This window comes from Dermacentor albipictus, chromosome 2, assembly GCF_038994185.2.
Source record: "Dermacentor albipictus isolate Rhodes 1998 colony chromosome 2, USDA_Dalb.pri_finalv2, whole genome shotgun sequence".
Classification (NCBI taxonomy): Eukaryota; Metazoa; Arthropoda; class Arachnida; order Ixodida; family Ixodidae; genus Dermacentor; species Dermacentor albipictus.
The window spans coordinates 105,175,979-105,202,798 of NC_091822.1; the positions used below are offsets into that span (position 1 = coordinate 105,175,979).

The 26,820-nt window shown below is 46.1% G+C and overlaps 1 protein-coding gene across 4 annotated transcripts in view; it reads left to right on the forward strand.

Moving 5' to 3' along the window:
• Positions 1 to 26,820, forward strand: part of LOC135919497 (putative RNA-binding protein EEED8.10) — a 75,632-nt gene that overhangs the window by 8,039 nt on the left and 40,773 nt on the right. For 2 of the 4 annotated variants that reach the window (XM_065453362.1, XM_065453365.1), the window contains exons 1-9: positions 3,065 to 3,339; positions 3,471 to 3,619; positions 4,000 to 4,045; positions 4,140 to 4,217; positions 6,799 to 6,995; positions 7,637 to 7,814; positions 9,994 to 10,086; positions 16,212 to 16,325; positions 21,388 to 21,485. In XM_065453362.1, the coding sequence (XP_065309434.1) occupies positions 3,593 to 3,619; positions 4,000 to 4,045; positions 4,140 to 4,217; positions 6,799 to 6,995; positions 7,637 to 7,814; positions 9,994 to 10,086; positions 16,212 to 16,325; positions 21,388 to 21,485 (831 nt within the window). In that variant the 5' untranslated portion in view covers positions 3,065 to 3,339; positions 3,471 to 3,592. Of the gene's footprint in view, positions 1 to 3,009; positions 3,340 to 3,470; positions 3,620 to 3,999; positions 4,046 to 4,139; positions 4,218 to 6,798; positions 6,996 to 7,636; positions 7,815 to 9,993; positions 10,087 to 16,211; positions 16,326 to 21,387; positions 21,486 to 26,820 lie in introns of those variants that run through there. The other 2 variants (XM_065453364.1, XM_065453363.1) reach the window with 2 other exon arrangements.

Consider the following 26,820-nt stretch of genomic DNA (forward strand, 5'->3'; position numbering starts at 1 on the left):
ATTTGCGAGAGCCATCCTTAAAAAGATCAATCAGCAGAAACTAGATACCCTCTTTGTCGATGCTGCCAGATATGACAGTGGGGATAAGTTCGCTCTCTCGGTGGTAGACGCGGGAAGCAACCTGGTCAATGTAACCTCTGTTTATACGAAGTTTGCCCATGTGGTGGAGGAAGCGGCGATCGCTCTGGCTTTTCACAGCTCAAAAGTTCCCGCTATCGTCTTCTCTATGTAGGCCTCTTTTGCGTGACGTAGCTCAAGGGGAGAGGGTACAGCCAGAAGGCCTGAAGTGCTCTAGAGGATGTTGGTATCAGCCCCTGATGTCCTCCTTTCACCTGCAAGCGGCCGCCATGCAAGATGCTAGAATGTTTCTATGAAAGCAAGGCTTATTGACTGCATATCTGCCGAACAGCGTGCTGCCATGCCAGTACTGAGAAAACTCTGTCTCCCGTGCAGCTGTGGATTTTCTTCAGCCTCGCATCGACATCACAATGTGTGCCGATTGACTCGATTCCCTCTCCATTCTCATCCGTACCCTCATCTGCCTTGAGGGACCCCGCGCACACTTCACGCTTTCCCGGCTTTCTTGCCCTGCTTTTTCCCCTGCAAATACTATAATGCTATATTACAATAACAATGCAGAGCACGTGCCTTCTAGCGAAAACCGATACACACAGGATCTAAATCCTCAAAATGTCGCAAAGTAATTCTCACCAACCAGTTAAAAGCAATCAATGCCGCACAGACTTAAGGTATGACACGTTTTCGCACATGTTCAGCGGCCACGCTCTCACTTTCCTACCAACACACACACACAATATAACAACTAATAGCTATTAATCTTGCAACTTCCAAGCTGCTATTTAAAGTCTGTAAGGACTTAACGTCCCACCACGTTTATGCCACGGTTTCGCAAGTGTTCAACCACGCGGCCACGCGCTCTGACTTTCCTACCAACACATACATAGTAAAACCACTAATAGCTGTTAGTCTTGCCACTTCCAAGCTACTAATTAAAGACTATAAAGAATTAATGTCCCACCCGGTCACCCGTGTTGCAGCACGTGACGCGAAAGGACGCTCTGACTATTCTGCAAAACCAATTGTGCACAAAACACGCCTGCGCACACAAAAAAAAGAGGGGAAAAAAAAGAAAGACAAAGAAGATAGAAAGAAATGAAAACTACCCAATTATTATTTAAAGGCTAAAAAATGGGCAAATCAAAACCAGAAGCAAGCTCAAAGCATGCACAAAATCGTCGACAACACGGAGCCCCAAAAAGCACGTCCATCCGCCACGAAAGCTCAGCACAAGCGGCCAGTGGTGCTCCTGCTTCTTCCAAGAATCCGCAACTTCTCCAGTCGTGGCACACACGGATGCTAATTGCAGTGCTTAGGCAAATATGTGCTCCGTCCTTACCTTTGAGTGACAGCTCATGTTCCCGCGCACGCTCAGTTACGCATCGCCTGCAGTCTGACCGACATATGTTTACCGCAAGACAGTGGAAAATCATACACGGTACTCCGGTAGCACATCTTGTGTACGACGTGGCATGTACTTTACGACAACCACGCTTCTGGCTACCATCAGAAATAATGCGAGGAAAGAGCTGGGTGAGCTTGCGTGGCGCATAGAATACGACTAGCACCCCATGTCTACCTGCAACCTTCTTTAAGTTGTGGGTTACACGATGCATATAAGGCAAGACCGGCGACCTCACCGCTTTCTGCGCTTGCTCAGCCCTTCTCTTGTGTTTGTCGCTCTTGAATTTCTGGAGGAGCGACTCGACAACGGCAGTAATGAGCGCACGGAGAAACCCAGTGGAAGACAGTCGAACCAATTGATTCTTAAAGCTTGCCTGCATCGCGTGAGGGCGAGGTTACGTACTCAGCTATAGAAGAAGAAAAAAAAACCAAACAAGAAATCTACTCAGTAATATCATCCGACTAGCCGCGCAAAATGTATTTTTGGATGACCTGAAAGTACCGGGCGCGCAGTGTTAACGCGAGGAAATGCGGGCAAGATAGATGGCGATTATTGTTGTGGGACAAGATAAGCCCCAAACGGCGCAAACATATTTTTATTTAGAAACTTTGAGTGCCAACTTTTTTTAAACATGGAGGCAGGAAAGCGTAGGAGAGGCCCCGGCCTGCACGGGCGTATTGGAGAAAGTGTGGCGGAAGTGCTGTTTTTAACGAAGAAACACTGGGACTGGAACCCCAAACGTCATCGTTGTCATAGCAACCGCGCTGCTGAAGCTCTCGATGCTGCTCTCGACCTTTGAAAAATGAGATCAGAATTTTCTACCCTGTCTTTCTCGCAGCACATCCTGTTCGCGAGACAAGCTGACTTTGGAGCTTGGTCTGTAAGCTTGAAGGTCGGGTTTAGGGTCTGTTGAGTGTGAGTGTCAGCCAGCAAAACAAACACTCAAGTAATCACGGTGCGTCTCTTCGTCGTCTTCTTCAACGTGCCTCGGGAAAACACAGGAGCTTGTCTGCTCCACTAAAACTCCTACAGAAGTTCCTTAGACTGTGTTCTGGCGCGCGTCGGCAGCACACACTTCTGGCGGCTCGTAGCAATGCAAGTTCAAAGCTCGCGCCTATGCGTTCCGTCGAACTGATTGGAAGCGCAATGGGAGATGGCACGTCAACATGGCTGCGTGGCTGCTTTTCCGGCTTCGAAAACGTGAAGTCAGGATATGTCCTATTTTGTTTCTTTCATACTTATTCTATGAAACTCTATGGTATGCTCTATGGCTTCTTTCCTCCATGTTTTTTAAGCAAGGATTCAGGATTACGTGAGATTACGGAACCGCGGCAGCCGTGCGCACGTACGGCAAGTGCTGAAGAAAACGAAACGAAAGTAAATATTCAACGCATGCTAATATGTTTGTATTTTATAAACATTGGTTTTAACTGGATAGTTTAAATTTTTAGACGCAGTAGGTAGTTTAGCCACTGCGTTGTTGTGTTTCTTAAGTTTTTAAGAAAATTATTATTATCATCGCGACTTCAGAAGAAATGCTGGCAACCACATCTCAGCTGGTAGCGCGAAGTTGGCGTGCGTTTCTAGTAATAAGCGTTGACAGTGTTCTCAAAAAGCGAGTGGGTCCCATGCATGGCTCTGTCATTTCGGGTCAACATTCTTAATCTTTAGTGATGCACACATTCGGTCAGCACAGAGCCTTGTAATAATCCTGGTGCATCATTCTGCTTTGCTTTACGATTCGTCATTTGCAGCCGCTGCCTTCAACACGCGGTGCTCTAAATAGAGCACGGGTGTTCGTTCAGATATGACTATGTCAGCGTATCGCTGAAACATTCATGTTTAACCAGTCTTCAGTGAGTCGCACATTGAGACTAGGGTCGTAATCTAATCGGTGCAGCTAGTATCACCGACAATCTTTCCATTTTTGTGTTTGAAGTGCTAAAGCCTGCCGGAATTTCGCGATTTATTTTTCTTACTTGTCCAGCTCTTGCTTAGCGAAGTGGGCTGCGCACAAAAGCGAACTGAAGAGGCAAACCGGGGCGTCTCAGTGACCACGGCCAAACGGGTCGACGGCTGCAAGAGTGCGGAGCAGCCGTCACGACAACAATGAGTGAAAAGCCTGCGCCGACGAAGGTAAACAAAAAAAAAAAGTCAAATTCTTGTGCTCTAGCTGCGAGCTATTCCCAGCTCGCCATTGATCGGCCGAGGCAGCCACGAAAGTGAAATTGCTGGGACTTCGGAGCAACGAAAGTTTTACGGGGGCTGCAGCGGTACACCCATGACGTCGAACGTGTGTGGCTTTGAGACATTTGACAAAGACTGCACATTAACTTGAAAGTTTGGTCAGCGTGCAAACTTAATCCTTTTAGACCATTAGTCATCTAGCTTCTGACACCACTTGTAATTTTTATTCTCGACTTCCTACACTGTTCATTGCAAGCTTTGACTGTGCTGCTTTGAGTAGTAGTTCAACATTTGCGTCCCTCTGACCGCTTTTTGATCTTGCATTTTAGGGTAGAGCAAAGCCCAAGCAGCAAGGGAGTGTCAAGTGCGATTCTGGTAAGTTGTCTGTTATTGCTGTTACTTTTCTCTAATTTTAAAACCTGTCGCAGCTCCTTTGCCATCCCCCTAACAATTCTTCTTTTTATTATAGCTTCAGAAGGGAAAAAAGCGGGCCTTCATAGAACTACAAAACATTCTAAAGGGAATCAAGTTGCTGGCTGCAGTAAAGGTAATAGTGATATTGTGCACATACCAATGGAGTCGGAGTTATTTGCACGTTTAAGGCTCATTGCTCATTCACACCAGCGACTGAAAGTGGTTTCGCAATGAAGTTGGTCGTAAATGGTCACTTTTCTCAAAGAGCAATCATTTTTGGCCAGTCGCTTGCTGCTCAATTTTTCAGTAGCGCGACTGTAGTTGCAAAACTGCTGAACCACTCAGATGCGCCGGAACAGGACATCTGTATACGCTGACACTTATTTTACGGGGCTATGGGATTGCATGCATAAAATGTATATCGCTAGATATTTCAGTGTGGCAACTGACCAGCCGCACTTGCTAGTGTGAACATTGGTCGCCCTGAGTTGGTTTTGGTCACCAGTGGCAGTAGGTTGCATGACCTTCTCAAGTCGTTGGTGTGAATGAGCCCTTAAACAAGTCTTGCCTGCTTCATGAATGAGTGGAAAGATGCATCAGCAGTACCATCTGTTGATAGCAGGCATAATTTGCACCATTTGCTAGTTTGCGACTGGCACTCGTTCTCATCATTAACACTTAAATTTTGTAAGGCACAGATACCAAGTCATCTGTTGGTGTGGTCCGTGTTGTCAGCTGCCGTCATTTGTGAATGTGAAAAATGCCGTACATCTTTTGGGCTTCCCTGGCGTCACATATATTGTCATGTGCACCAAGTACAAGTCTCTATACAGTGATAAAATTGTAAATATGCAAGGAGTCCTCTGACACCATCGGGAGGAGGTAACGAAAGGACATACGCAATCAAAGGCCATTGCCAAGCATATTGAAAATGCTGGACACGCAACAAACTACAGGCGAGCACCTCTACAACGAAGTGCTTGGGACCTCCCAAATCCTTCATTATACAGGTTACTTCATTCTAAAGGTAGCAAACCGAACTGCTCGCTCTAGAGCAGCCTAAGCACTTTCAGCTAAAGAAAATCTTTGTTTAGCGAAAGTCTATTCGTACATACTTAGTGAATTAAGTTGCTAATTCTTTCTTCTGCGCACTCGGTTTGACGGAATGTGCAACTGTGGCCGACACTATGGCAACAAAGTTTGCTGCATGCTCAGCGGCAAAAATTTGGAAGCAATGCAAGATACAGGCTGCAGAGTGTCAAGTTGTCCTATGCTTGCCAAGTCAAAATTCTTGGTTAGTCTACAGGAGCTTCAACACTGCAGTCTTCCTCAACCTTCGGCTCCATCCCATTCTTGATGGTCTCGACAGTGTCACCATTCGTCAGTTCTGAGAAGATCATCAGCTGGTTGAAAACAGTGGGGGAGGGGCCGTCATAGCCACTGTAGTGTCCGGATCCTTCCACTCTGTGGTGGCACCTGTATGTCTTAGTTGCGCAGTCAGATTCTTTAGAATAGTCTTCACTGTAGGGGTGTTCACAGTGCACATTGCAGATGGTCATTTGGCCAGGACAAACGAGTTCTTTTCGTTGTGCGAGTAATTCCATTCCTGATGCATTCGTCGTAGAGGTGTTCGATTGTAGTAGGAAATTGAGATTGAGTCACATGGTGAAATGCATTATAATGCATCCTGCAATTACCACTGCCATTTTGTGTTGACTCACCACTGTCTTCCAGTGACTACGACGTTGCGCTGCTGAGCTCGACGTCTAGGGATTTTGATGGGACATCTTGGACATCTTGGGATTTTGACGGGGACGAAATACAAAACGCTCGCGTACTTAGGTTTAGGCGCACATTGTAGCATTCCAAATGGACAAAATAAGTCCACACTTGCATGCCTCATAATTAGATTGTGGTTATGGCATGTAAAACCCCACAATTTAATTTTTTAAGTACCATTGTGAACAAAGGTGTTGTAGGAACTTAAAACAGTGTAATGTTCCTTCCGACTTGGTCAGGTACCTAATTTTAATGCTGAACAAAGTTTTTACCTGTGAAGGTGGGTTTCCATTGGGCACTTTACTAGAAGTCCTTTGTGTTGCTATGGCAACACTGTCAGGTGGGCTGCAGCAGCATGGCAGAATTTTTCTTTGCTTGTTTGCTTCAATTACTGTGCCGTCAAACTTTGCATTTTACGGGTTTGACTGGTAGAGGTGCCAGAGCAAATGTAGATCATTCAAGTGCAGGCAGGAAAGAAAGGGCAGAGACCAGACAAAGTAGTGGTGCACAGGCGTAAGCATGAGCCCTATTCCAGCTGACTTCTAGCAATTCGACCCTGACACCACATGCAAAATTGCTTCAGTTATCCGATTGCTTAATTAAAAGCACTGCTTAATATGCATAGGTACCTTTTCGAAGTTTTGGTCGTTGTAAATTTAACAGGCAGAGCTGAATTAACTTTTGCTCTTTCGTCACTCAATCAATGAAGACACAATAGGTTATTACTGTTGCAAATTTTTTATTTCTCTTCCGTCACACACTCATTATGTTTATATAAAACATATATATTCTAGGGTCCCCTTTCTACAACTCCTATGAGAGCTATGAGGTCCCACCTTTATACAATACCAAATGCACCCTTGTGCAAGCAAGAGCTTGTTAAATGGTTCTTTGCTAATTTGGCAATCTTTTGCCGTCCCTTCCTGAATATTTAGTGCAACCTGATGTATTGAGACCTGACGCACACAGTGAAGCCTCCGAAGTGACAGCGGTGTCTTCAAAGGAGCCAGAAGCTGAGGCTGAAGGCAAGGAAAGTCAGTCCTGGATTGGAGGACTGTTTTCTTCCGACAACCTCTGTGAAGCGTCTTCCACAGTTCCTGCTTCTGATGTTATGGCACCAGCAGCTGAGGAGGTGTGTATGCTTAAGGAACTATGGCCCTTTTGGTCATTGCCAGTTATTCCCCTTTGTGGCCATGCAGGGCTTTTCTGCAGTGTGCGAGTGACATCTTTTGCTAGAATCCGGAGGAGAGAAAATTTCTTCTTGCTGCTGGTTTTACGTGTACTGGCACCGTCTGTCTGCACTTTGAGGAAGTTACAAAGGGAACTGTAGACTCACCGGTGGGTCACGATGCACCAGAGGAATGTGGCAAGTGACTCCCCGGTGGGTCATCACAGAGGAATTCAGACTTCAAAAAATGCTGCTGCAGTGAACGTGTTCAATATTTAGATAGCATGTAAGGAACATTACATGCAAGTCCAGTGCAAAGGGGGGAGTGGGGAAGCAGGTGGCTTGTTTGCCATCTCTTCCCACCAGTCTCATACTGCCATACACATAGACAGCTGAAGTTTAATCACCTGCAGTTACTGCCATTTTTGTTTTACATGAAGACAGATAACTACTTTCTACTTGAAATGCAACAATTCATATGAAGTACCTATTGATTCTTGGTGTGTTCACTAGTAGGTAACTGGATGTACTGTACCCGATCTCTATTGCCCTTTAATCTTGGTCTATTTTGCATCAGTGGATCTCATGTTTGTGTCTAAATGCAGCTGAAGGATAAACCTGATGGTCATGGAGAAGGGGGTGATATCGTGTCAGACATTGGAACAGATGCAGGTTCACTGACGTCATTCACGTCGCCAAGCTATGTGGAGAACCTTCCGGACGATGTTCTACTCTTGGTTCTCGGCTGGCTTGACATCAGGACACGCGTCATCATTGAAAGAGGTGTGGTTTCCCTGTTTTGTACCTTCCAATGCAAGCCAGAAGGCCTCGACTGCGGGGTGCTATGGGTCATAACTCTTGGGAAGTCACATTGGAAAACTTTTCTTAAAAGAGATCTGCAAGATAACGCCCATCAGTACCAGACACAGTCCACACCTTTCTTAAAGAGTGTTTCAGAGCCTCTGTAAAGGTCAACTGCAATTAAATTTAATACTGCATCATCATCATCATCATTATCATCAGCACATTGTATGTCCACTGCAGGACAAAAGCCTCTCCGCTCTCTCCAATCACCCCTGTCCTGCTGCAACCGATTCCAACTTCTGTAACCCTAATGGTCCAACGGTTATCTAACCTGCGCATTGCATGACCTGCAGGTCAGGTGCTCCGCAGCTGCTGGGGACTGAGGGCCATGGGTTAATCATGAAGAGCTACATATCAGATAGTGCATATATAAGGTATCCTTCAGGCAAAACTTTGTTTGAAGTATGAGTAGATATGTTGCAAAAAGCTTGCAGAAATATCAAACGTTTTCGGTATTGAAAACTGAAGGAGTGCCGCCACTATTGCTGGCCAGAAATGACACAAAACCAGAACGTCAAGAACCAGTGTTGTTCCTCGGCGTGACCTCTGAGGTAGAGAGGTACTCACGGCTTGCAACATATCTTCGAAGTCATGTTCTGGGGCCTGCATCATCCCTCATACCCACTGACCACTAAGTCCCTGCGTCATCCACTTAGCAGCTACTTAAAGTGTGTTATTAAGAAAATTACACATTTATCAGCCCTACTGCAGCTGTAGGAGAACTTTTTTGACAGTATGTACAGTAGAACCTCATTCATGCGTTCCCGTTGCGTACGTTTTCCTGGTGCCAACGTTCACAATCGAGAAATCAAAAAATGACACAATAAAGTTAGGCTCATTTGTTACCAGTTCATACGTTCCCGGAAAGCAAAATTTTCCGGCCAAACTGCGATCGTATTAAACTTTTTCCGGCCGCTGGATCCCATGTAAACAAGTGAGCGAGGCGCATGCGATCGAGAACTGTATATAGCTGCTCTCCGCAGCAGCTTCACCGCAATACTCGCTCCCCCATCTCTCACGTGAAAACGCCAACGCGCACTTTTTTTCTCATTTCGGTACCAGCAAATCATCTAGAATGGTCACACGCAGCATTCAGAGCTATTACCGCCAATCTTATTGCAATAAGCATCTTCCCCTATCTGTTCCACAGCGCGTGGTGCCGTCGAAAGCATAGCACATGCTTTTGATAGGCGATAACCAAAACGCGCCGCCGTTCCTTGCTGCAGACTATGATCGTATGTGTTTTCCAGCCGCTAGATCCCATGTGAACAAGAAAAGGTGCGAGGCGCGCACGATCGGGAGCAGTATATAGCCACCCATCTCAAGTGAAAACAACAGCGCGCAGTTTCTTGTTCAGTTTTTCGGCAAATCATTGCCTGGGTCATAGCACACCGCATTCACAGCTATCGCCGCCAAACCTTTTGCTATATGCATCTTCACCTGTCTGTTTTACAGTGTGGGGTGCGCAGTGCCATTGGTAGCATACTGCACGCTTTTGGTAGGCGATAATCAAAATGCACCGCCGTTCCCTGCTGCAAGCGGCGCGATGTGGGCATCACATTTCACTTTGGCGGCATCAGACATCACCCACCAGCTCGATTTCATCTCGGTTTCCCGTCACCCTCCTAAAACACCACGCAATATGAAAACAACATAACGCGCCTCGAGGCCGCCAGAGCACCACCAGCTCGACGCTTTTCGGCGTCTCGTGCCGCAACGATCGGCGCGATGCTTCGTATTACACAAGATGTCAACAATAGTTGAGTTTGTCAAATTTTTTTATTACTTCGGGTCGTACGTAATTTTCCCTGTTAGTATGTCTTTTCTCACATCCTTTTTTTTTTTTCAGAACATATGAATGAGGTTCTACTGTACTAGTACTGATTTGTAACCTAACTAGTCAAACTGAAATGTCAGTGTAGTTGGCCTTTGATATCGAGCACAACTTTTTTTAAGGGGTTGCTACGGAGCTCTTCTGTCTTGTGGTTGTCTCAATTTAAATAGAGCGCAAACTTCTTCGGTTTTGACTAAATTTAGTTGGGGCTACTCGGAACAATGTGTTGTTTTCACTGTCGTGCCTGCCTGCTTCATCTTCTAGTGTGCCATCGATGGAAAGCACTTGCCGAGCGCCTCTGGAGGGGCCAATGCAGGCTTTCCTTCACGGGGGTCTTCTCAATCAGCCAAGGAAAGCGTAAGACATCATTCGTTCATTTTCTTCACCTTTTGAACCGCGATATTTTTGTTTCTCCTCTGTAAAGTTTCACACTTTAAAATGTATGAGTAACCGTTAAAGCAATAACAACTGCACTTAACACTCGTAAAACTCTATGCTTTTTTTAAGCTTTGCATAATGTTGTCCTCTTACGTAAAGGAACACGAACAACGGAGGATGGTTGTGATATCAGTGTTTCAATATAACTGATGCCCCACCGTTGCTTACATCTGATCTTCTATAAGTAAGGAAATAGTGCAAATGTGATAAGGGAGATAAAAATCTTCTGAGCAAGATGGTTATATTAATGGTTTTTGTGGAAAGAGCTTGACAATAAATGAAGGGAAAAATTGTCATCCACCCAATTGTAACACAAAGCTACCGCAAAAGCCGGACTATAGGTTGGACCGGAATATAGGTCGATCCCCCAACTAACGAATTCTAAAAATGAAAAAAATCTTTTTCAGTGGCAAAAGTACCGAAAGACATGACACCCTTACCTATAAACAAATGCGACTCAGCGGGTTGCACAATGGTGACAATATTTATTTAAGGGGGGACGCGGGTCTTGAAATCGCGAAAAATGGTCAAAAATGGCAATTTTCAAAAATTGCGTTTTTGAAGTCCTTAATGTCCCAACTATGCCTCTACAAAATATTATGGCGCAATTCCTACTCGAAGTATAAAATAAACGGTAATTTATAAACGTCGGTGAGCCGAAATTGAACGCCAAGCGCGAAGATTTGCCTCATTTTCAAGCTGCCGTAGCTCCGCGCGACGCGTACCGATCGGCGCCATCTTGGTCTCGTTTGAAAGCTGGTTTCCCGCTCTCCATTCTGGCGCCCCTCGGCACGCTGTAGACCCTCGTGCAGCGGAGGGATTGGCACCCGTTCTCAAGCGGGAAATCGTCGCGAGACAGCCGCTGATTGGGTGAACCGGGCGCCTCCTCGAGGCGCAGCCCTCTGATTGGCCGTGACGTATGCTTCGCCTTCCGCGGCCGCGTTGTCCGACTCCTTCACGTCGTCTGCTTTCGCCTGGACGCACGTCATTTTTCGAGCTCCTCTTTGTTTCCTAGTATTTTTCGTTCTGCCTTTTTCTTTATCGTTCTTCTAGATATTTTGGCTATTGGGTCGCTTCTTTTAACCACGAATTTCTTGCTTTTGCGTGCCTGGTGGCTTTGTTCCGCGTGTCACGATGGCGCGAGACGCGCGCTTGAAAGCAAGCACGCGAAAAGCAGTCGGCAAAAAGAGACGCGCATGGAATAAGAACAGCGCTACATCGTCGAGAACTACAGCTTCGGTGATGCCGCAAGCTGCTGTGCCCTTGGTGGATGCGGCAGGACTGAGCTCGCCAACAACAGCTTCGCCGGTGGACGCGGCTGAACAAACCCCGTCGACGCTAGCTTCGCCTGTGGACGCGGCTGGACAGTGCCGATCAGTGTCAACTTCGTTACCGCAAGTCTGTGCAGTGCCGGTGGATGCGCCTGGACTAAGCCCGTCGAAAATGCCAACTTTTGAGACGCTGCAAGTCGCTTCGGATTCCGTGTCGTCGGAAGCGGCCGAGCCGGCTGACCTAAGCCTAACGTTGACTTCGGCGCTTCCGCACGCCGCTTCGGTGCCGACGGACGCGGCTGAACCGAGCTCGCGTGCTCAACGCTTCGACACGGTGTTTTTCACGGAGGCGGAGTGCGCGGGGCGCGAAAATTACGCAGACAACGTTAAAACTTCATTGGCGAAGCAGTCCGCGACTTCCCGCAAGTTCGAGCTAATGAACGTCGGCACAGCAAGTGAAGATGACGATCGCGGCACAGAGTACATCATCGTTGATCTCTCAGTGCTAAAGAAGATGTTTGTGTCCACAAGCTGCAGCAAGTGTGGGATGACCACTCTCCAACTCGCAAAGTGCAGTGAGAGAGAATACGGCCTAGCAGTGAAGTTGGAGCTCACATGCTCAAATTGCGATTTCGCCGAGCGGCACTTCTCGTCGCCACGAGTGCCCGGGAAATCCAACATCACGCCCTTTGAAGTCAATTTGCGGGCAATGAAGGGAATTCAAAGTATAGGCAAGGGAGCGACTGCCCTAGCAGATTTTTGTGCCACCATGAACCTCTCTCACCGAGGACTTCACCACAAGACTTTCAGGGGGCATATGGACACCATGGTGAAAGCTTGCCAGGCAGTAGCTACTGCTACAGAAGCAGCAAGCGTCAAAGTGGTGAAGGACATGTACAAGAACTTCCTGAATCCACCAGGAAATGTAGATGTCATATTTGATGGCACATGGAAAACACGTGGTCACAATTCAAATATTGCAGTAGGCTGCATCATAGAGCTATACACTGGCCTAGTACTGGACCATGTTGTGCTCTCGAGGTACTGTCGTGGGTGCCAAGGGGCACCTGATCCCAGTGATGATGGGTACGGTGACTGGGCTATGAACCACAAGTGCATGAAAAACATCGACTGCAATGCCGGCCGGATGGAGACTGAAGCAGCTATCATTTTGTTCAACAGGTCTCTGGAAAAAAATGGGTTGCGGTACACAACTATACTTTCTGATGGTGATAGCCGCACCTTTCATGCATTGACCTCAGGAGAAGTGTATGGATATATATCCATTGAAAAGAAAGACTGCTTGAACCATGTCCACAAGCGGATGGGGACGGCTCTTCGCAACTTGGTGGAGAAGAAGAAGGCACAAGGAGAATCTCTTGGCGGAAAGGGCAACCTCACCCAAGATAAGATAAAGAAAATTACAAACTACTATGGGTATGCCTTGCGGAGCCACAGCCACGACGTTGCAGGCATGAAAAAGGCAGTGCATGCCACGCTGTTGCACATGACCTCGACAGATGAAGCCCCAGACCACAGTTGCTGTCCTCAAGGGGTTGATTCGTGGTGTGCCTTCAATCGTGCTTTGGCGAACCAAGTGGAGCCGTCACCACACAAAAACCCTCTGCCAGGCCACGTTCGCACTGCTCTTGAGCCAATCTTTGCAAGGCTGGGCGACGAGGCCCTCTTGGAGCGCTGCAAAGATGGCATGACACAGAACGCCATTGAGTGCCTACACTCTGTCATTTGGAGCCAAAGCTCCAAGAACACGCATGACTCTTTGCTGGCTGTTGAAAGAGCTGTTGCAGAAGCAGTTTCTCGCTTCAACCAAGGAATGGCAGCAACCAGCAGAGCTGTTGCAGCACAGCTTGGTTACAGTCCTGGGAGCTGCCTCATTCGTAGGAGCCTTGAGAAAGATAAGCAGAGGCTGTGCAGGTCTGATAAAAGTCACACCAACGCTGAAAAGGTGAAGAAGAGGATGGCCAAGAAACACAAGCCTGACAGAACCCAGGACTACTGCCCAGGACTTTTGTGAATGTGTGGCAGATTCATAGAAAATAGCAGGTGACTTTTTGAGCTTTTTTTTTGTCAAAGGCCAACGCAATACAGAAGTTTTCACAATCTTTACATGAACAGATTTCTGTGAGTTTGGTGTTATTGTGTTCAGTAATGACTGGGCTGCATGCTAAAGCATTAAATTTTTCCATGTGATAGGTAAACAAAAGTGGCAGAGTAAGCAAAACTTTGAATGCAATTTTCTCAGCTTTGCTTTTTCGATCAAATGCCTTTGCCTTACGGAACTTTTCATAATGTTTGCATCAACTGATTTTATTGAATTAGGTATCATTTTTTTCAGTGAAACCTCGGCTGCATCCTAAAGCTTTCCATTTTTCATTAAACCAAATAGACTAGCAATTAGGTCAGGTGTAAGCTAATTACTCCTGCATTGTTTTTTTCTTCCTACTTTGATATTCATTCATGACCTATATGATGACTTTTAAAAAATTTCTTTAGCTTTAGGATGTGCAGTAGGTCCTTGGAAATGACAGCTATTCTTTAAAACTAGTTTTTTTAATTAAGAAATTACCATAATGGCCCGTAACAAAAGACCTATGTGGGATAAGTTATTTTGCGATATCTTCATTTCTAAATGGGATATATCAAATCTGAATATATATTTGGAATCAGCATTGAAAGATATATCTGCATGCGAATTTTCAGGAAGATACGTTAAGAAATAAAAAAAAAGTTTTCAAGACCCTCATCCCCCCTTAAATGCTGCTCGCATGTGCACCTGGCCATGTTTTTAGCGGTATCGCGCGACCATTGACCCGCATGCTTGTCAACACCGTATTAACAGCGTTGAGCAGCGAAACAAACAAGATACGTGCATCTGTACACATGCCCTTACTTTCGCTATTTCGCCGCTCCGTGACGTGATGATAAAAGGTGCTGAAAAACACGCGGGTCGACGGTCGCGCGATACTGTTAAAAATTCGTCGGGTGTACAGTACACAGAAGGGCACGAAGTTCGCAAGCGCTACTCTGAATCAGAGCAACACATTTGAACAGAGTCGGATGACGAGTGCTTCTCGCTGTCCAGTCCATAGGCGCGTGCGATCTCTACCGCTTTCAAACGAATGCATTCAACAACAGGCAGCGATCTTACACGCAGCTCTCGAATGGACTCCGCAACCTTGCCTTCCAGTTCTGCAGTCCGCTGCGATCCGGCCACGAAATGACGTTTTCTTTTGGTTGCTGCGAGTTGCAATACGTTGCTTTTACCTCCGCCACTACTGAATGCTATTTTCGGATACTCCAAGTTCGCGCTGTGCCGCCAGGTTTCCGTGGGCTTCCGCGTACTCAATCGCCTTTTTCTTGAAGGCGATGGTGAATTGACGTCGGCTTCCACTCATTTTGAAACAAAATGAAAATGCAGCCTTTAATTAATTATAACTTTGCGACAGTGGAAACGCAAGATGCCGGTGCCACAATGTCGCCACGCCATAGAATAAAGAACCAACGCCGCGCTGCTGATGATGGCGATGGCGAAGGCGGCTGTTTACTTCATCCGCCCATTGTTGCAAGACTTCCGTAGTTTTTCCGCCACTGTCCGGTATATAAGTTGAGGGTCGACTTTTCGCGATGGTTTTTTGAAAAAAGTTCGACCTATATTCCGGTTTTTATGGTACATAGGAGACCCATACGAGTTTCTTCCCCCACCTTGCGGGATACCGCAGAATTGATTTGCCATATTCAGTCTAATAAGTACTAGAAAGGGCCAGATTTATTCGTGCGTTCACATGCCCGTCAATTCTCTCAAACACACACATGCTTGTACTGGAAATATGTTTGCCATCACTAAACCTTGGACAGGGTCAAACAAATGAGCAGATAGGTGCACTTCCTATTGCTGAGTACTGTCACTCAGTCATCTGAACGCCTATTCTCTATAACCTGAGAAGAAGGAAAAAGAAATGAACAAATTGCCTGCCAAGAGGCATCTTGGCCAATATTAATATGCATGCCAAATTGATCCATATTGCTGCAAGCTGCCAAAGTAAGCTGAGGTGTGATAACTTATAAGTACAGCTGGCATCAAAAGTTTACTTATGCAGGACCTGAGCAAACATTGAATTTCCTAGCAGTTTGTAACTGTTGCCAGTGAAATTGTTCACACTGTATACATGTATAAAGACTGCTCTTCTTTCTTTTACTATCCTGACAAGGTGTGGTCCTTACATGGGGGCATGCCGTTCCAGTTCGATTTTTCTGCTCCCTTATTACCAAAGGAGTGAACAATATTCTTTTCATAATGCATATAATTTGTTAATGCGTGCTCGCCACACACCTGGCGCTCATCTAGTAGTTACCGCTGTCACTATCTCCACTGCTAAGGTTTGGTTAGCGAGGGCACTTGTGGTTGCTGTCGTTCTCCATGCCATCCCTGGCCTTAGGTATGCCTATGACTTAAAGGTTTTTCACGGCAATGTCTGCAGACACTGTAAGCCCTGCGCTCAGAATCCAAAACGGTGACATTCTGTTTCGTCATTTTAAAATGTAGTGCTGTCAGTATGGGGACGTTGCTCTTACATATGTGTGGCCCTTTCTCGAGTGTGCTAGTACAGGCAGGAAGTCCTAATAGTACCAGGCTGCAGAAATACTAACCTTTCTCTCGCATTCCTCGGTGCGTAGACTTTTGACGCCAGTTGCACTTTTCAGACCACCTCGTGATGCAAGTGTTGATAGGTATTGTTAATTCTCTCATGGCAGCCTTGACCATTACCATCCTGCGAGCTCTTCTAAGCCGCTGTGGTGAATCCTTACGCTGGTTGGACTTGGCCACAGCATCGCATATGCTCGACCACAAGGCAGTTAAGGCCATTGGTAAGTATTCAGCATTTGCTCCCTTCCGTTGTCAAATGCACTGTAAAGCAGTCTCGTTGTTGTGCGAACAGGCTGGAGCGAGATGGGAAAGGGGAAAAGCAAAGGACTGCAATGTGCATGCGTGCCTTCAAGCTTGCTGGCATGTGTTAACGTTCACTTTCAGATACTGAATTCTTACAGCCCAAAGTTTAGTGGCTAGCTAAGCACTATGTCATATTTACTTCATTTTAACGAACTCTTATTTTTTTACAGAAAGCTTTGCAAGAAATGACATGTGCATTAAATTTGAGTAAGACAAAACTGCAGTGGTGACAAACTATTCTCTTTGGCATACAAAATTTCAGTAATCCATGCGATCCACATACAAATCTGTCAAAGCTGCTGTAGCTTTTCGGCATGCTCCATAATTTTCTTGGGCTACATAGTACAGCAGAAGCACATTCATATGTTTAAAAAAATATGTAAAAAGACATACTAACATACAATCCGAAGAAACTAAAAAATTTCCCAGGCTCAACTGTTGTTGATGTCTACGTAATTTGAAGCATTGCTTGAATCGTTGCGGCACGAGACGCCGACGCGCGTCGAACTGTTGAGGCACGGGCGGCCCAAGAAGCATATTGTTGTATAGTGTTTTAGGACAGTGACAGGAAACCAAAATGAAATTGAGCTGGTGAGCGAAGCCGGATGCTGCTGGAACAAAATGTGACGCTCACATCACGCTGCCTGCAGCAGGGAACTGTGGCACATTTGTGTTATCGCCCACTAAAAGTGTCCACTACACTTCCCCCAGCAGTACGCCCCACACACTGTAAAGCAGATCGGTGAAGATGCCTATCTCAATAGGATTAGCGGCGATAGCTGTGAATGTGACGTGCGATGACCGGGGAGGAGATTTGCTGGTACCGGAATAAGAAACTGAGTGCACGCCGGCATTTTCACCTGAGACGGGAGGCTCCTGTTCTCAATTGTGCGCACCTTAAACCTTTTCTTGTTTACATGAGATATAGTACCCACAAAAGTATCATACGATCGCAGCCTGCAGCAGGGAATGGTGCCACGTTTGGGTTATCGCCTATTAAAAGCGTGCAGTATGCTTCCAATGGCACCATGCGCTGTGAAACAGATAGGTGAAAATGCTTGTCGCAATATGGTTGGCGGTGATAACTGTGAATGCAGCTTGCAACGAGCCAGGCGGAGATTAGCTGGCACCAGAATAAGAAACTAAAGAGAAATAGCGTCGGGTATTCCGGTAAACGCAAGTAACCTGGACGTTTCACCGGATGAGCGGAGCTGCAAATGTGAATGCCCAGCACGATGCAGCCACCTTGCAGTGCAGAACTCGGGCAAACACAGATCTAATATTGCAGTAACGAAGTATATTCTACTTCGCTGCTGGTGTAAATGATAGGCAGCGGCCTAATCATGTTGCTTCTGGCAATTAACACCAACAGCAAAGGGAAATACATTTGGTTGCTGCAATATAATTTGGGTTTGCTGAGTAGACCATAAGTACGATCACTTGGGCGCAAACAAGCAAGGACGAAAGGGAACAAGGGGAGCACCAAACTTTCGACTGTTTATTCTCTATTTTATAATTCTCTATTGTTTATTCTCTATTGTTTGATAGCCGGCTGTGATTAGGGTGTTGCGCGATTGAAGCAGTTTTGTATGTTGCGCATTCGCCTGCGTGTATATATTGCATGTTATACAATAGAGAATAAACGGGGATCAAGCGCACGCTAGGTGCATGCCGCTCTGCTCGCTTATGTTTGGTCTCAAAACAAAAAGTTGTTCATGAGAGTAAAAAATTTTATTTGAAATAACTGTTGTGCGGTTTTCGTAGTTCGAATTTGCAGCAGTGTGTCTCTATTAAAATGACAGAGAACTTTGCCAAAACCAACAGAGCAGTTCAAATTATCCGTGAATTTGAATTACGAGATTTCAAATTATCGGGATTTTATTGCAGTTGGCCTGCCATGGTACGCCATCTGAAATGCCTCGCACTGCATCGAAAATGAGATGCGCTGGATAGTCTGTTTGTTTGTTGCGTTCCCAGTTGACAGCGATAAAGAGGCCTCCGGAACGGATAATGGGTGATGGCTGCTCTACTGTAGTTTAGATACAATAGCTTTTATGTTTCCGAGATAGAAAAAGTACATTACTATTTACGATTTCTCTTACCATGAAAAATTAATGGGTAAACAATCAAGGGCATTGCATTTCTAATTTCAAGTACAGTATGAAAGCAGGGGTACGTGTTACTATCAAGGACACTGCATTTCTCATTTTTAGTGGTGAAAATCGGGTGCACATTACAATCAAGGAAGCATTGTAATCGAGTAAATACAATAGTGCAACGGCACATTGCACATTCAAGTAATTCTGCATAAGTGGTGTTCCAGTTTGTTTTGCTCCATTCATTCCATGGCCTGGTAAATAAGTTTGCTGCTTCCCTTGTCCGGGAACTTTGAGTGCTTTGGCAGCATAATATATTTATTGCTTCAGAATCTGCTTTTTGCATTATTTCTATCTCTGATTATTTTGTATCAAGTAGTAGGTGTTGCAATTTTTCTGTTTTATGTACATTGTGCAAGTTATGTATCCCTGGCACTCATCGTAGTACTGTAGCGTAATCATAAACAGTGGAACCTCGTTAAACCGTTGTTGGTCGGAGCTTGGAAAAAGTACGTACTAAACAGTAGTACTGTTTAACCGGAATAGCATGAGATCGACCACTTACCTGTCAAAAACAGAACTCGGAGAGAGTGCAATGAAAGGGAAAAAAGCATGCAGTATTTATTCACTTCGGTGACAAAAGTGTTATTTTCGTTTGATGCCGCGGTGGCCTAGCAGCGACGACAGCGGCCTCAAACTTACTGAAGCTGCGAGGCAGCTTTTCAGCCAGCCCCCCCTCTTCTTGGCAAACACTCGCATGGCAGATTCTTCGTTGGCGTTACGTATTCTCCGCGCACGCACGCGGTAGCACTGCAGAAGTTGCGGGGTGCTATTCTCGTCACGACGATTGCATTCACGAGGCTTACGTAATGCGCAGCTTCTGCCACTGTTGAGCCTGAATCGCCCGTGCTGTCGCTTTCCGTGTCGTTGCTAGCCGACACTTCAGCAACAACAGAGGCAACACTGGTGAAAAGTCGAGCCTCGTAGCCGACATCTCTTCACGGTCGCAGCAGTGCTGTTGAGCAACTTTTTCGCATTCCAAATGCCACACACCGTAGTCAACAGCAGATCCCTGTCACGTGCTACCGCTGACTTCGTGTCACGTTCGATAGCAAGGACAATGTCTAATTTTTCTTCTATGCTGAGCATCCGGCATCTTTTTTATCCGAGCTTCGGCATGACATGAGACCTCGCTTACACGACGCCACAATGCTCTCTGGCACGCCGCCGAAATGATGTTGATGTGGCTTCACGTGCGAACGCACAGGGTACTTGGAGGCCGTTGTTCTGAACTCTGAGGCTTGTTGTTCTGCCAGGCCTCCCAATGGAGACGACGCAATGCCATTTTTGCATGACGAAAAGTGTAAACACTACGTTTTAACCGATACGTACGCAATAAGCTGGTACGGTTTATGCGGATACAAAACACATTATGTTCAATGGCCGCTGAGTCGGGGATTTGACTTTACTACCTTTAAAACGAAACTACTGTTTAAGTGGGCACGGTTTAACGAGGTTTTACTGTATGCAGACTGGATCACTTGCGAGTGGAAGATATCAACGCTTCTTTTTTCTTCTGTCTGTCCGTGTCTGCTGCCAGAGGCATGCTTTTCTAACTGGCCCGTTCACTATTGTTAGTATTAAAATCTGTCCTTGTCCGTATGGTTAACCTGTCATCAGGTCTACGCAGTTCAAAGTTGGGTTCTTGGCTTGTGATTCTGAGGGACTGTCGCAACTGCATGCACCCGCTGGGGTGGCAATACTAGCGGCTGCGGCGCTGCACTGCTAAGCCTGAAAACCCGATATCGAATTCTGGCCGCCGCAGCAGCATTTGCATGGGGTTGAGATGCGAAGGCACTCACGTTCTGTCACGTTCTGTGCATTGGGTGCACGTTAAAGAGCTCCAGCTGCTCTAAATTAATCTGGAGTCCCCCACAGTGGTGTGCCTCATAATCATATCTTGGTTTTGGCACGTAAAACCACAAATTTTGTTTTCTTTGTTCCAGTTACGGAGTTTGTAGCATTCCTTGAATTCTTGGAATGGGAAACTGCCAGATTCAATGTCTCAAAAACCATTAAGTTTCGTTTAGTGGTTAAAGGTCTTGCTTTTGGCTAAGCTTAGTGGATTTCATGTGTGTATCTGACCACAAAGTTTGTGCGAGCCAATCTGATCCACCTAGCATCCTTGTACTGGGGAGCAATCTTCTTGTGGGGGAGGGTGGTGGTTTAACCAAAGAAGGCTTAGTGAGAATTTTTAAATTCATGTGCAATAATAACATGTTTCCTTATTGTTTAAGACAATGTTTTGCATTCAAGCTGCCAGACATCATGGTACCTTGAACCTTTAAAATGCTTGTCGAGGCCTTAAAAGTCCCTGCATTTTTTTTTTTTTTCTGTACAGAGTAGTGTACAGAGGCGTGCTCTGTACTTTCCCCAATGCCTTTCCCTTGACGCTTACCCTGATCCCAGCGCATTGCTAGCTTCCTCTGGTCTTTGCAGGAGATGTGGAAGTGCATGTGAGCCCTGTGTAACTGCGGCTCCTCCTTTCATTTTTTGACCTTCATCTCCTTCTGCATGCTTAGCAGATGCTTCTGGTGATGATAGCTCCACCCACCGTTATCCACTGGCACTGTTGCTTGTGATCATCAGCAAAGTGCTGCGACAGCAGATCTCACGGCCATTTCTGAGTGGCAGGCATTTTTTTTGCCTGCATTTAGAGACTTCCTGTAATGGATCATTGCCATAGTACTGCCCAGCAGCATGATCACAACTGTGTGCAGCACTTGTTCACTCATGGATGCACAAGCTTCTTTTTCATCATTGTTTCATCTAAACTAAGCTCGTTTTTCTTGCTAATATTGTGCCACCTCCTCCCCCTTCACAGGAACACGCTGTCCCAACCTGGAATACTTGGATGCTTCCGGAGTGCAGCTTACCAACACATCCGTCATGCAGCTAGCCAACAGATGTCCAAAGCTCAAGGTCAGCCTCCTGTTTTTTCATTTTGTTTGTTTCCGTACACTTCATAACGTAAATTTTTTGAAGCAAAGCATCTCTGCTTACTATTGCAAAGTCATTTTCAACTTTTTTTTTTCTTCGCTGTGGTGGATGTGCATTTACAGCTGAAAGTTGAAGCATAACGGAAGCAAAAGATGGCCAATGGAAAGGTATTAGAACATTCTCAACGATGGTCTCAAAGCCAAAAGCTGAGCTCAGGAAGTGGTGCCTGATAGGGCAATATAAGCAAGGCTGAGAATACCAATTCCCCAAGAAAAAAAAACAGTTAACAAAACATACGTGGTTATCACATATCAAGCACCAAGAGCAGACTGCCCAATTTGCCTTGTATTAAGTTGAAAAGCGGATAAGGTTAGCCTCAGCTTCATGGTATTGGAAGTGGTAGCTACATTGTGGCATACCACAGCTATGCGGAACTGCAGTGCATGCACGCAGTGTTTGCTTTGTGCATGAAAGGGCTTGAGTGCGTGCTCGCCTCATATTGCTGTTGTATTTGTACTGTTACTAGTTTCTGGTGTTTTATGAGTGTATGCCTAAAAAGACAGCATTTGATGTATAATTTGCATGCATTGTGTATAACTTACATTATGTAATTTATTTTCTGTGCTGTACCCCACCCCTGTAATGGCCTCCGGGCCAACAGTATGACTAAACAAATAAAAAAATAACTAATATTGCTACATGCACATTGCGGGCTTCTTTTGGACGATGCGTGCAGGTGCCCTGACAAAGTCGAACTGCTCCCGAGTCTCGAGCTGTTGGCTGAACTGGCCAGCACTGCAGTTATTTCATAAATACAGTCAAACCCACTTATAACGATAGTGGTTTTAACATTATATCAGTTACAACAATGGGGAGCTGCTACACCATCAACTTCTGTATGTTTTCTACGGGGAAGTAACCCGTTTGCTACAATGCCCCCATGCCGAAAGGTAATTGAATGTGAAATCCTTGAAGAAAGAAAAAGTGAAATGCGAGCCCCTGCACGATCACCCGCCACCCCAACTGCTGCTGCACACTCCTCTGTATCGTCAGCCTTGCACGCATCTGTCCCGTCACCCTTCCACCCCTCCAAACACGGTTGGACTGTGCCAACTACGCTGTCAGTGCTGCTCCCAGATTGCTCGCTGGGCCTTCATTCTGCGCACTTGTGAGAGCGGGTCCCTAGTGCTTGTCTTTGTTCATTGCATCGAAGTCGTTTCTGGTCGTGTGGTTTCTCCGCCTCGTTTGACTTGCCGCCAAAACGGAGGATGGCTGATCCACCCACTGATCATCGGCAGTGCATCATGTTGCCAGTGAAAAGAAAGCGCACTGCCACAGATTTGGAAACAAAGTGCTTCTAACCGATGAGGCGATCGTCGCGAACGTGCTTGCATCGAGGAGCGACAGTGACAGCCACGATGGCAGCGCTGGTGCAGTAAACGAAATGCGAAAACACCCGTGTACTTAGATTTAGGTGCACGTTAAAGAACCCCAGGTGGTCAAAATTTCCGGAGACCCCCACTACGGCGTGCCTCATAATCAGAAAGTGGTTTTGGCACGTAAAACCCAATATATTAAAAAAATCAGTAAGGCAGGCTGCCTCAACATTGTTCCCGTGGGAGGCCCTGTACATGATTCAGTCCCTTAGAGGCTTGTTTTCGCAAGGTACCTCCCGCTGCACTACCCTGAGCACTTTGATGCCTTGGAGAAGGATGTTGGCAAGCTTCACATAAAGCAAGCAAGGCTGACTCATACAAGCCATGGGGAAGTATGTGGCGAGATGCTTGTGGCGGTCTCGTCCCAGCGTTTCCTCTGGATTTTTCATGCTGACATGCTGCCGCGGCAACCTTCCCGCAATTTTTAAAAGGTTCCTTTTGGGGTTAACGGAACGATGCCTCGGCGGAGCTTGTATATCACTTTGCTGTTTTTATAGCATTGCCATTCTTGAATGCCGACAGCTGCAGCTTGTTAACAACATGCGATTGGAGTGTGCAGGAAGCAGAGTTAAACAATTGAACGAGTCAATACAATCAGAATCCAGATTGAGGAAGTTGTTGGGAAGAACTGGCCTCACGGCCATTATAGTTTCCTCAGAACAGTTCTTCCATCCTCCATATTGATTTTTTTCTCATGCAACCCAGTTATAACAATGTAATTTTCATGGCACTTGAATATTGTTCTAAGTGGGTTTGACTGTATACATTGTAAATAGTCTTCAGTGTTTCATCCCTTGCTCATGTAAGATTTTGGTAGAGGTTGGCATTCCCCATCCTCGCATAGAAGCTCCGCAGTGGCTACACTGTCCAGCTTTCCACCATGGCTCCCGCGACACCTCGTATGCATCTACACCTGCGACTGCAACAACGTACGTCAATATGCCAGTACCAATCCTTACGGTACTGGCATATTCTCCAGCCAAGATGATGTTGAGTTGAGGACTGGCTCAGCGTGTATGAGCGTGTTAGCCGGAACAACTGCTGAGACCCTGCCATAATGCTAGCAAATGTAATATTCTGCTTGGGCAGAACACTGCATGTCTGGTTCCAGAGACACGAGGACGAGCTGTCTAGCTGGAATGCCTCCAAGGAGAAGCTCCGCGACCTCTTTGGAAACCTGAGCAGTCGCCAACTGGCTGCAAGCAAAGGGTTCGCTATCAGAGTACAGTCTTCCACTGAATTGCATGTGGTACATATAGGATGTGCTCGCTCTTTGTGGGAAAGTAAACAAGAAAATCGCCGAGGTTGACAAAGTAGGCCATGTCCTCAAAGGGATCGTGCACAACATCTTCAACTGGTTGATTTACAACTTTGTCACCATTGACATCATTGATCACTTGGAATCTTTGCCTTCTGATTTGTCCCTTCACTTGTTTGTCCTCCAGGATGGTGTATTATACTGCCACAACGTTCTTCCCAATGGTCTTGCCCTACTCCTCGTCATTCCTAAGCACCTCCAGTCCGTTGTTCTCCATGAACTTCACAACTTACCAACTGCCGATCACCTCGGCGTCTCCTGCGCTTACGACCAGATTCGCCGACACTTCTTTTGGCCAGGCATTGCCCACTCCGTCCGGAAATGTGTTGCGGTGTGTGAGAAATGCCAGCGCCAAAAAACACCATCGACGCTCCCTGCCTGCTTCCTTCAACCACTCGATGTCCCGTCGGAGTCGTGCTTTTGCGTTGGCTTGGACTTGGCATTTTCCCTTTATCCACGTCTGCCCACAAGTGAGTTGCGGCAACAGGTTACGTCACGTGCAACACAATCACCAGAACGCTTCCAACCAGCTGTGCCACAGATGTCGGCAGTTTTATTTTACACAGTGTCATATTAGAATATGGAGCTCCAAACCAACTGCTCACTGACCATGGCCGGACATTGCTTTCAAAAGTAATCGCCAACATCCTGCAGACCTGCTCAACCAGGCACAAGCTGACTGTCTTACCATCTGCAAACTACTGGTCCGGCAGAGCGTCTGAATCAAACCCTGGCAGACATGCTTGCAAAGTGTGTCTTTTCTGACAATACTGATTGGGAGCTTGTTCTACCCTATGTCACGTTTGCTTATAATTCCTTGCGCAATGACAGTGTCGGTTATTCACCATTCTCTTGTTCAGTCGAGAACAAACATTGCCACTGGATGCATCCCTCCATCCGCCGCAGCAGAGGCCAGCGAATGTGCACTTGATGTCATCACTAGGGCAGCCCAAGCACACGAAATTTCCCACGCTTGCCTCCTGCCCTCCAAAGAGAACCATTGGTGTTTGTACGCTCAATGACACAGAAACGTGCAGTTTTCGCCTGGATCCCTGGTACTGCTATGGTTCCCGACCCACCGCGTTTAGCTGTCTGAAAAACACCTGCCTCAGTGCACAGACTGAGTGCACAACTGAGCAACGAGAGCACAGCGCGGTGCGCCTAGATGCATAGACACAATCTCCATCGCAGATCACTTTCAAGATAAGCACAGCGCAGCCACGCCGTACGTGGCAGCCGCCGTAATAGAATGCATCTCCTGTTTGTACCAGTCCCGCAAACAAGTTTCGGGAACTCCGAATGCCCGTAATGCGGCCTGATTTCCGTCCGTCTCCGCACACGTGATCATTTTTTTTTTTTAATTAAGGCATCGTGATGAAGTAGGCATGTCATTGCAGTCGGCACTTCCATGCTGTTAGCGCAAACGCAGAAAACGAGAAGATGGACGGTGCAACACATATTACAGCACACAGAGGAAGCTATGGAAGCTAGGCTCAAAGCCCGTACGAGGTGGCCATTTTGAAATGCCGATGGCGATATGGTCGCAGATTTAGGGTCGTACTCGATTCTAACATGCATACAATTTTCGGACCCGTTTTATCGGAAAAAAGTATGCATTAAGTTTCGATTAAATACAACAATATTTATCTAAATTCGAAAGCAGATGTTTGCCTACTTCAGCCTGTTTATTAAACGACATCAATAAATATGCACAGTAACAGTAGGAAGAAGTGTACTGATCCAAACACGCTTCTTGGTTGATGTCAGCTTTTGACCAGTAGCAGCTGCGTGTGGGTATCTGCTATATTACAAAATACAGCAGCCCGAAAAGAGTGAGTAGCATTCTTCTGTTGCAAAGAGCATTTGAGAAAAATGTGACCTTGTGGCCTGTTTATTAAACGACGTCAATAAACATACACAGTAACAGTAGGAGAAAGTGTACTGATCCAAACACGCTTCTTGATTGATGTCAGCTTTTGACCAATAGCAGCTTTGATGGGTATCTGCTATATCACAGAATAAAGCAGCCAGAAAAGCGTGAGTAGCATTCTTCTGTTGAAAAGAGCATTTGAGAAAAATGTGGCCTTGTGGCCTGTTTATTAAACGACGTCAATAAATATACACAGTAACAGTAGAAAGAAGTGTACTGATCCAAACATGCTTCTTGATTGATGTCAGCTTTTGACCAATAGCAGCTGCGTATGGGTATCTGCTATATTACAAAATAAAGCAGCCCGAAAAGAGTGAGTAGCATTCTTCTGTTGAAAAGAGCATTTGAGAAAAATGTGACCTTGTGCTCCGCTTGCATGCTGTGTACGACTGCATACTTTGGCGGAGATGTTCATAGCAGTTTGTGCCAACCATGGACTGTGTTTTTGCACCAAGCCCAAGGGGCGGTTCAGGCTCCTTTAAAGGGCCCCTCACCAGGTCTAATCATCTTGAGCTGACAAGCACAGTACATACAATGCACGCCAACAATCCTGTCTGCTAAGTATTACATCCCTGTGTGCTGTGGAAAGAGTTAAAACTTCAATATAAACTCTATTTGCCCATCTCCTCGCAG